General features: G+C 48.5%; 1 protein-coding gene across 1 annotated transcript; it reads left to right on the plus strand.

Moving 5' to 3' along the window:
* Window positions 1-1,344: 1,344 nt before the first annotated feature.
* LOC119456969 (uncharacterized) lies at window positions 1,345-8,899 on the plus strand. Its single transcript, XM_037718790.2, has 6 exons — window positions 1,345-1,368; window positions 1,794-2,469; window positions 3,175-3,383; window positions 4,310-4,534; window positions 6,361-6,570; window positions 7,820-8,899. Exons 1-6 carry the CDS (start codon window positions 1,345-1,347, stop codon window positions 8,798-8,800), a joined length of 2,325 nt encoding a protein of 774 aa, XP_037574718.1. The 3' UTR covers window positions 8,801-8,899.
* The last annotated feature ends 2,667 nt before the right edge of the window (window positions 8,900-11,566 follow it).

Consider the following 11,566-nt stretch of genomic DNA (forward strand, 5'->3'; position numbering starts at 1 on the left):
ATAGTTTGAGAATACAGGGGTAAGAATAGCAGAGCGAAATGTGCCGTTATCGCATGCGTTCGCTACAAGTCATCCATCATGAAAATGAAGAAAGAACCAGAATTTCTCTAGACTTCTCGTAAGTGAAGCGCAATAACCAAGGACAGAAAGAGTGTAAGAACACATGCGCTTCTCTCTACCCTTCTCTGTAGACTTCATCCTTCTGGTTCCGAACGACATCCTTGACGGCAATTTTTCATCCGAAATTACCCTTTATTTTCAGCCATGAGACTGTTTTCAGGTTATTACAAACAAAATGAACTCTTCAACAGGTAAAACTCGTCCTTGGTGAATGTGGCTGTTCAAATAATATCGATACTTAGCGACACATACACCCAAAAGTGACGCCAATAATTTCTGCACAGGAAGTTACTTAAAATGATATTTTTTTGTCATCGTCAAAGACATAGCAGCTATAAAAAAACAGCGACGACTCGGGTGGGGAGTTGTTTTAAAATCAAGTTTTTTTCTCTCTCTTTCTCTTTCTAAAGAAACGTTCAGAAAATATCACACAACCATAGTGTAGCCCCAAGAACATTAAAGAAGCCGTAATATAATATATTAACGTCGCATCGTCGATTCCATGAAAAATTCATGTGTGTACTACCCATGATTCCCACAGTGGTTGAATGACTGCATTCGCTCAAGGACTGCGGCACCAGATTTCTCGTAAGGATTTCTACCATGGAATTCTGCGGAAAAGGCGAGAGCACTTCAATCTGCCAACACGCCATTATGTTAGGCGTAACTCGAAAGAATGTTTTCTCAGCTGCAGCCTCAAAAAGTTCTGACCACTCAATTGGAGGGCAAAAGTGAGTAGCGAGGGGCTTAATAAAAGATAAATCACCGTTGGCCCGTTGGCGACGTCCGAGAGCTCTTGCATAGTAATGCCCCACGAGGCGCCGCACGCTTAAAGCAAGCATAGATTGTCATCACTATCACCACCACTAGTACCGAATCGCAAAGAAAAGGAAGACGCGTGTTCTGTAGCGGCCCTCCTTCTTTAGGAACCTCCTCTCTTGGAAAGTGCCACAGGGATGTTTGCTCTGCCGTGGAGGAATTTATAAGTGCTTCAAATAGATTTTCTTGAATTCTTAAATATTTTATTTTTGTTCATTTTCTCCAGTTAGCTTTACCGATTTTAGTATTAAAAAGACTGCCTAATTTCATCCAAATCTTGGTCAATCCCCCGCAGTGGGTATGCGCCATCAGATAAGGCATACCATACCATACCAGTACCGGCCCTCCCGCCTTTCGAGGTTTTTTGTGCTGCTCCGTCAATAGCCGCGAGTCCCGCCAATCGTGATGGCCTCAGGAAGTGCACCAGATGTAAGTGGAGGTCAAAGAGCTTTTCATTGTGATAGCAATTATGCGGACACTCGAGGCACGTTCACGCCGTCGGCAACGTCACTGCTGTCGTGCTGTCACGGCATCGACGGCGCGACAAAGACGCAACATATGCACAGGGCGTTTGGCTGCAAAAACGACGAAGCCGAGTCGATGCACCGCGTCACGTTCCGCTCAATCGGCTACACAGCGGGGCCAGGGCAGCGTGTTCTGCCATCCAGCGGCCGCGGTTCTGCGCTCCGCTGCTGGCTTGAACGTTGTTTCCATATGCAGACGCATATCTGTCTAGGTAGCCTTGTCGGCCCCGTCATCTTCGGCGAGTTTCATGTGATAGTGTGCGGGCAACATCAACGGTGTTGCTTATATCGCACATGATATTGCTATACTAAGCAATATTTTGTTCGCAGGCCACCTTCCAAGATCAGCCAACGGTTGAGTCCCAGAACCAGCCAGAGGCTCGACCACATGAGCAGGCGCAGGATCAACAGCTGTCTCAAACCCAGGATCTGTCGCAGGCTCAGCCACAAGATCAGCCACATGATCAGCTGCAGGCGCAGCAGCAGGCGCAGCAGCAGGCACAGCCACATGTGCAACCGCCACCCGAGCCGCAGGATCAGCAGCAGTCTAGGCCAGAGGTTCAGCCACAAGGAAAGTCACAGGCACCGCCAAAGCATCAGCAGCAGGCTCAGCAGCAGGCTCAGCCGCAGGCTCAGCTGCAAGCTTATGTTGCGCCTACGCCGGTCGTCAAAGAGAAGAGCTTCGGCGTAGTCCTTCTCCAGATATTTAGCATTGCTATAGCGAGCGCACTGTTCTTTGTCATGGTCGTGGTCGTATTCAAACACCGCAAGCTCGCAGTGGCTGCAGGATCCGGCGGTAATCTGTGTGCCAGCATGGCATGCGACCGACTAGCGGGGGCACTCATCTCCAGTCTGCAGCCCGAGTTGGACCCCTGCGACGACTTTCACGCATTCGTGTGCGGACGGTTCACCGGAATGCATGCTACCGGTACCGTCTTCAGCGACATGAAGGCCGAACTGTGGAGGCTTGTCAAAGACAAGGTCGTCACAGGCGCTGACCCGACCTGTACGTATATTGGCGCAAGGAACACCTGTCGTAGTCTGCTTTCAGAGGAGTGGAAGCCGCTTGTCGTATAGTTGAAGACGCTAGCCTATAAAGTGGATTTATAATATTCTGACATCTACCGTTTTGCACCGTTGAACCTATGGCGAAATTTAGATGTATTGAACTGTTTAAGGTACATATTCAGCAGGCCAGGCACATCCACGTGGAATCGTAATGGTTGTTTTACCACGCAGAGTGTTAATAAAAACGCAGTTGAAAAGCGACGGCAATAATGTGCGCGTTAAAGTTAAACGAGTACCTCTGCCAAACCTGCCTAGCTTCGCACAGATTAAAATGCACCATACTTATGCAGAGTATTTCCATCGCAATGACAACTGTCCCTATGCACCAGAAAACTTGATTACTCAGTTATGAAGCATGTTTCACTGTGTTGTTCGAGCACCAGCGCATGCGCACCTGCTACCTCTCAATATTGCTTCGTGACGTCACGATAAGCTAAAGCGACCCCCCCCCCCCCCCCCACACACACACACACACTTCTCTACAGGCTCGTTTACGTGAACATAACAGCTTTCCACCCAAATGGCTAGAGTTCAAATGAGTCCGACAGGTAACTTTACACCGACAAGTCTTCACGACACGCCTCAGTCGGATTCATGGTGCTGCAACAAGAATCTCCAACATGTGTGATCTGTGTGGTCGCAGTTGCTACGGTGACAACCACGCCCCCGCCCTCGCATCATTCCATCCTGAACAAAATTCAGGCTCTGTTCGCGTCTTGCCTCCGGCCTCCCGTCAACGACTCCACTACACCACTGAAGGCCTTCGTCGACAGCCAGGGACTCGGATTTCCCGGGAAAGTCCCGGCGACCGACGTCTTGCTGACCATGCTGCGGCTCTCGTACCTGTACGACGTGCAGTCTGTCCTCAGCGCACGCTTGCTCGCCGTGAAGTCTCAGCCTCGCGGTTTGTTGCTAAGGTATACAGCAGAACGCAACGCCACCTGTGCTGTTAACAAGTTTGTTAACGAACTCATTGCGAGGCCCCCTCAACATTGTACCACCAAGTCTCCTTATTACAGAATTTCTGCTTTTTTAACTAAGAACAGCAGTTATGAGCTAGGAAATGGGTCTGAATGTATCCAGCCCGTCCGTTCGCGAGAATTTCCAACAAAATTCTTAACCAAAGTTTTTTTTTCTTTTTTTTTTTGCAGAAACTATTGAATGAATGCTAGACAAATTTGTGCAGAAATCATCAAAGATTGATTGTCACAGCAAGCGAATCATATACCGTTTCGTACCATACTGCGCTTTCTTTTCTATTTTTTTTTTTTTTGTACGTTTAGTTTAAGCGTCATTGTTCTGCGTGACTGCAGCTGGCAATCCAGCGCAGACATCACAGCGACACGCGCGTCTTTGCGTGAAATTGGTCGTAAACATGTGTATCGCCTTTGTTGTGTACAGTATCATAACACGCAACGCCGAGAACATCATTCCAGCCACTGGCCTAGACCGATCACGAAGGCAGTGGACTGTCACATAGCGTCCGAAACGGCTAGCTCCCCCGAGAGAACGGTGGAGGAAACTGGCTCGCCCTCACTGCTATACATAAATTGTCGATATGCGACGTGACGCACGCGTCAAGCGTGTCAAGGCATCTCTCTCGCCTTGCACGAGGGAATGGCTGGTATCAAGGAGGTTTAAATCAGCTGTAAAGAAAGGAAATGCACGCAAGGGAGATGATTATTTTTGTGTCACAACATAATACCTAAAAAAGATAGAACTATTTCGTAGTGCAAGCATGGAGGGTCTGATTTTAACACTCTTATAGGCTATAACAGGCTTACTATGCTACCTTCAGGGCATCGGTGAACAAGCGCTACGTTTGGTGGTTGGCAGACAGGCCCGAAAACGTCTCCTTCAGCTACCGCGTGTTGCTGGACGTCTACGGCAAGGTGGAGAACGCGGACCAAGTCGTCCAGCGCATAAGTGACACCGAAAACGTGGTGCGCCGACTAGCGGATGCCGCGACCAAAAAGAATGCATCGGCGCACGAACTCATTGTGGTAAGAACGCGTTCTTACTGCAGTATTTTGCTGTTTTAAACATACCGTAACATACATGTTTATCGCCGCTTCCTGTAACTATACTGCGGGCCGTACGCACGTACGTGAACCCAAAAATAACTTCATTAGCTGAGTAGCTACGTTATTTGAAAGTTAACAGACGGTAAAATACGCACAAACAGAAGTGGGGTATATCCTCCACTGTGAGATACGTGAGACGCGATAATGGATAGCTCCCAACGTATCCGCACCACCTTCGATTCTCTAAAGCTGGGTCCTCACGGTGGGCTGGATCGCTTATTCATGTCGGCAGACAAGCGTGACGTGCCTGAACTCCGAGGAATTGCTCCGCTATCAGTTCATCTGTGAAGTCCTTGTGCACGGCGTTATTCGTCACAATGTCATGAAGAAAACAGAACTGACGCCTGCCCCAAAATGACTGAATTCTTCAAAACTCAACGTTTTGTTCCTGACGCGATAGCCTTCTTGTGGGTTCGGATCCCAGCGGCCACAAGTTATCTTTTCATTCATTTTCATTTTCTTCATATTTTCAACATTTCGATTTACAACTGCTAATTTCCCGTAGCTAATTTCCCCTAAGCTTTTCTTGGCTTCATTGTCTGTCGGCTTTATATGGTCGCGTTCACAATGAAGTTCATTGGGGCGCGTAGACTGCACGTATTTTTAGTAAACTGTTCACCTTGGCAGGCGTTAGATTCGTTTTGGCCCGGATCGTTTTTGCGACGCTTCTGGTTGCTCAAACGGGTTTGCTCCCTATCGTTGGCTCAAAACTCTGGATCTTATGCCATTCCGTGTCGTTTAGTCGCCGCTTCACCGATGCGACACTCTAGATCGGCCCGAAGTCGTCTCATCCGCTCTCGAGTAGCGGCGCGCTGTCTTTAGCGCCGCGCTTCCTCTTCCTCGGGAGTGACGATCTTCTTCCGTCGCCCCATTCCCCTCCGCAGCGATGTCAACACTGCGGCGACGCGGAGCTATATATACCCGGCGGGACCCTGACGTCACAGCGGCGACCAATGCGCACGGTGTGGTGACGTCATGGCTAGGCAAAGCTAAGGCGAAGCGATGCGGTGCGCGCGATGACGTCATGGCTCGGCTCCCACAGCTGTTGCGAGGCTCGGCGCAGCTGGTGCGAGGCGTTGCTAGGCAACGAATGTGACACAATCTCTCGGCGAGGTTTTTCGGTGTACACCTAACGGCACAACCACCGGCTTAAACAGCATCGCTACTAAAAACAGATGGTCGAAATTAATCAGGGCCGCCCATGCTGTGTCAGTGACTATGGCGTTCTCCTGCTAAGCACGATGTCGCGAGTTCGCTTAGCAGTCGTTGTGGTTGCCTTTCGATGGGGGTGAAACGCAGAAGTGCTCGTGCACTTAGATTTAGGTACACGCTCAAAAAAACCCAGGTCATCACGTTAATCGGGAGCCTTCCCCTAACTTGTTCCTCATAGCACACTATGCAACTTCCACAACTCATAACGTACTAAATTAAGATTTCTCCCTGCAGGACTAATTGTTTCATGCATATCTATTCAAAAGATTAATGAGCTCGAAATGAAGGCGAAGAGAGGGTAAATAAATGGCAGGCAAGACAAACGCTCTTCCGTTTTGTCTACGTGATTTCACATCTGTCTTCGTACTTCATTTGGCGCTCAAAAGTTTTGCGAATGATGAATTAACCCGGAGCACCGACATGGCGTCTCATAAACCGCGAGTTGCTTAAGGACGTTAAACAAAATATGACCTCTTTTTTCTCTTTTTTCTTCTTCTTTCTTTTCATTAACACTCTGCCCGTCCTCTCGCCAGGAAGAGAAGGATCTCCACTACTACGGAAATGGCGCCGTGAGGGCGCTCCTGTCGAGCCTGCGGTCGTCGCTGCCATCCGAGACGCTTCAACTGCTGGTGTCGTGGGACGTGGTGCGCACCATGGCACCCCTCGTCTCCCCGGCCACTGTGCCCGCAGAGGGAGGCACGCGCTTCAGCCGCTGCTGGAGTCTCGTCCAGCGCAGCCTCGGGGTCAGAGTCCGCGCATTTTTTAAAGGCGTGCACTTACGTGGTCAGAGACCACACATAATTAAAGTTGCGCTGTGCTAACCTAACCTAACCTAACCAAGCCCACAACGCATGAACACCATTCCACATCAAAGAAAATTCGAACAATCAGTTAGCCTATCTTGATAAACATGGAGAGTATATATTCGTACAAAAAGAACAGCGAGATGTACTTACAAATAGCAATCCCTGATACACTGAACGTACAAAGCGCGATCTTTAATGCACTGAATTTGTTTATTGAAAAAGATGGAGCAGATTTCTGACGCGAATATTCACTAGTGGCCTGCCGGACGCATAGAAACAAAGAACATTCCGAAGCACAATCATCTACTTTGTGCATACTCATTGCTAAAATGGGATAGACAATAAAGAAATGTGGACAGGGAGGCAGAATAAATGTAAAAATTGCACATGCGTACGATGCTCTAAAATTGTAAGTCAGATTTGCGGTAGAGCACATGGCCACAAACGTTCTGGCGACGCGGCCGTCAGTTTCTGCTCAACCCAATGTGTTTATCTCGTGAAAGCTGCAGCCAGTACTTGTGCGGTAGGTAGATTGGGTAGTGTATTCACCAGGAATTTAAACTTTTTCACCTGAGTCCTCTCACTTCATTACCTACCAACCTTTCTCACCATCTTATTTCACTGCATTTGCTAGTGTTCAAGTGCTAACAGTAGCTTGTTTCTGGCATAAAAGACAGGAGGGCGAATAGGACTGCGATAAGAGGCCCTCGTTCGAAAGCTCGACTGCCTGGCGACTGATGACACTGTTTTGGCTTTGTGCACTTCGTCACTGTAAAGCGGGAGCTATGCAAGTCGGTAAAAGCGAGACGCGCGAAAAACGACGCCCTGTCCCCTTTGAAAAGCGTATACGCACTAGAAACAATAGACGCAATGTTGCCTCGCACCAGCTGCGTCCCCGGCAGACAGTGCAAGCTCACCTTCGAATGCATCGTCAAGCTGGAACGGTGGTTATATTCTCCTTTACTTTGTTGCATTCAATAGCTCCACTTCTCACTGTGACCAGGCTTTAAACAACCAAGGCACAATATCTGCTCTTAATTAAAAAAAGAATGAGAAGGTAACGAGGTTTTAGCTACATACTGCAGCAGCTTGTTCCTTAAGTATCTCATTCAACTTTCCTGAAGGACGCACACATAGTAAAGACTTCTCACTATACTGCACATTTGCCCTCATTTTCTACCTGTAGGTCCCTGCTGTCGCCGCGTACCTGCTCGACAAGCTAGCTCCCAACACGACGGAAGAGATTCTCAAGATGACGAAGGAGCTGCGCGCCACGTACAACGCCCTCTTCAGCAACGAGGCCTTCATTTGGCACTCCGCGCCCAAGTCCGTCCTCTCCGAGTTCCAGGAGCTTCAAGCGACGCCGCTGTTCTTTGCTTCGGGTGTTCGATCGAAGGAACAACTGGACGCATTTTATGGAGCCTATCCTTACGCTCGCGAAGACGACAGCTTCCTCGACACCTGGATCAAGGTTTGCCAACTGGCCGACGAGACGCAGAGGAATGCTAGTGGGCTCGACCTCGACAACCTCTTGATGCCCAACGCGCTGACTCTCGCCGCCACCACGTCGAACAAGATCCTGCTGCCGGCCCCTGCCCTGCTGCTTCCGCTCTTCTCCACTGACGGCCTGGTTTCGACCAACTTCGGCGGCCTCGGACACGTTCTAGCGCATGGAATGCTCCGCAAGCTCCATAATGGACTGGTCGGCGCCAGCAAGAATAGCAGTTCGGACCTGGAACGGTACAAGGCGCATTTGGAGTGTGTGCAGCACTCGCCGATCAACGAGTCCTTGTCCTCAGCTCCAGACGCTGACGGCGCAGCCAACGCAGATTGGACGACAGGAATCAGCGGCGTTGCGGATCTCGTGGGCCTACACGTCGCCTACGAGACATTCTCCGCGCGAATGCAGCGCCGTACTTTGCCGTCCACTAACCTGACCGAAAAGCAGGCCTTTTTCGCCGTGTCCTGCTTCAAGTTCTGCAGCATGGCGGCGGCGGGAACGAGATCCGCGACGCAGACTAGTGGACCGGTTGTGGCTAGTGGGGCGTCCACTGTGTCTCGCGAACGGTGCAACGCGCCTTTGAAGAACATGAAGGCCTTCGCGGACGCCTTTAAGTGCAAGACATCGTCACCGATGAATCCGGCCAGAAAGTGCACGTTCTGGTGACCGTGACGCCCGGCGGTCGCATCACGGTGCGAGGCTCACAGACGCACTAGAACAGGCTCTTGGCTGCAGAATTAATACGGGATGTTTGGCAAGAAATAAACTGTAAACGTTATATGGTACGAGGTAAACTTGGTTGCTCGCTCTTTATCCGCTTGTGTGTTTTGAGCTGCTTAACAAGACCAAATATTTTTTTCCAGTGTACTTATAAAGCTATACAAAAAAAGTTTTTTTTTTTTTGTCCAGCAGTTCTGCATTGCAAGTCACGGTTACGTATGTATGGAGATTGTATATTCAGACTAAATGTACTGAGATGAGTGTATTGACAAGCTTACTCGTGCTCAAGTAGAGCATGGAAAAGAGAACATGACCTTATTCAGAAAAAAGTATGCGGAAGCTTAATTATTCATTCGTGAGCATTATTTTCAGTAAAAGAAAACAAGCAAGACCATTTACTGAGCACTGCAGTCTTGGGCAAAAGGTGGTAGACCCGCAGTATTACGTCTTATGCTAGTTAAGAGGCGTTATTTCTAACAATCAAGTGGCGTCGATTTCGTCTTCCGGCGGTTATGCCAAACTACGGTCAGTCATTTCAGCTGTGTCGCCATGTTATTTCTACGCTAATCTACATTAGGAACTCACAACGGAAGTCCATGTAAATATAACCTACTTTTAAAAACGATGCAGATTCAACGCACATGTTGCGTTATGTAAAGAGAAGCTTTAGTAAAGCAGTGTTATTGTACTTACTTTCATACTATACAACGTGTTGGCACATGTAATGTTTATGTTTACGAACCTCAAAGGTCACAAATTGAATGTCATGCAATGTTTATGCGCATACCAATCACAAACTATCCTGAAATGCAAATGCCAAATCAGGCGGCTGCGCAGTGTGAGATATCAACGCAGCGACGTCTACGTAGACAAAGTTTTTGTTCAAAAAACTAGGTGCTTCGCAGCAAGAGAACAAAAGTAAGAAAGTAAGGCGCGAACGCAGCAGTAATTGGCGCGCTTTTTAGTTATAACTCCGTGCCTCGCAAACTTAAGAGAAGCGCCACAGAACGTACATAGCATTTCTTTTTTTTTGCGTTTTCCGAAGCATTAAGCCAAGTACAGCACTCCAGCCGATATTGAACTTCTTTCAACAAAACTTTGAGAACTAGAAAAAACTGGTGACCTAACAATGGTGTCCAGATGTGTTAATCGCCAACGCACTCAAAAGCATCGCCACGCATCGAAGAATTTCGTTTCGATCTACAAAGCTCTAATTCAAGCAAGACGCGCTCGCGTGCAGAAAGCACTTCCACTGAGAAAAGCTTCGAACCGAGTGGGCGCGCAAACGCGCACCCTCTACGGAACAACGTGAGTTATGCACCTGCACCGCACATTTCGTACAGCCGGGGACAACTTAGACGCCTTCTCGGGACCCAAAAGCTCCATGCGAAACGTGCACGTGTCCCATTACGCGACACCTTCGGTAGTGCACCCGCTTATTTTGTGCAATCATTTTTCTGCAACTTCGCGAGGGAAGAGTCGTTTCCGGAGCGCGGACGCTTCCGATTGCTGCTGAAGATGCTGGCAGAATCGATAACCAATGAGAGTCTTGCATCTCCTGGTTCAAAAAGTAAGCATGTGTCCCGCCTTGCTGGCAAGTTCGTTGACAATGTTATTTTTGGAGTGGCATTTTTCGCGTACAAGAGTCTTGTCGACCCCAGTCGACGTCAGCAGCTCTGCACTGCTCGATAACACCCTGAGGTTGCGCTAACGATACAAAGTGGCAGCGAGGGAAGTACAGACTTCTGCAACAAACGGGCTGCTTCACGTTGTAGAATCTCAGTGGAAAAGTACCCGAAAGTATGTTGCTACAAAGGGCTCTCTGTTACCTTACGTTCGTTGAGTGTAAGTGACCTCCAAAGTACATACTTCCCATGAGTGTATTGTACGCGCATGAACGGAAGACGCTGGCAGATCCTCTATCCGAAATCGGCAATAGACCGCTTACTGAAGGAGTATTGCTAGGACCTTGGCGAGATCACAAATACAATTGAAATGTGTGTATTTCCTTGCATTCCTGCGCAGCATGGGGCTTGACTCACGACCGAAAGTATTCTGAAAGACTGTTTATTCACACCTTTCTGCCCACATCGTCATTACTCATAACCCTATTTCTCTCTCCTTCCTTTTATCCCGGCGCACAATGGCCACAGTAGTATTTCTCAGAGAAACTTTTCTCTTTGTCTCTCTTGTAGCTTAAAGTAGTCACCTTGGATTTTATAACGCAGACGGAGCCGCGGTTCAATCAGGGTAATGAAGTAACCGTACTTGAGTACGGGCCGTGAACTGTTCTCGCACAGTTCCTGAACTGTGCTGCTGTATTCTGACCAGCAACCTTGCCTTTGTAAAACTCAAATGTAGACCTACCAAGAGGACGGTCATAAAACGAGAATACTTAACATCTCGACACGTGTCGCATGTATCGGACGTCAGGTCAGTATAGCTGCGTCCCGAAGTTACTTATAAGCTCTACAATCACATCAGCTGAATTGTTGATGCCCTGCTTTATTTGACACCATGTTATTCCCATTTCTTGGTCTTCTCGTAACAGTGGTCAGATGCAACGTTGCTCATGAAGCCACACAACCAGCTACTTACTCTGGCATGAGCGAGATCATTTGCGACTTTTGCCGGAAGCAAGAGGTAACCTTGATACCGAGCAACAGTACCTTGCAGGAGACGAGCGGTAAGTAAAGACATCGCGGCACTATG

Source organism: Dermacentor silvarum, chromosome 6 (assembly GCF_013339745.2).
Source record: "Dermacentor silvarum isolate Dsil-2018 chromosome 6, BIME_Dsil_1.4, whole genome shotgun sequence".
NCBI classification, from domain to species: Eukaryota; Metazoa; Arthropoda; class Arachnida; order Ixodida; family Ixodidae; genus Dermacentor; species Dermacentor silvarum.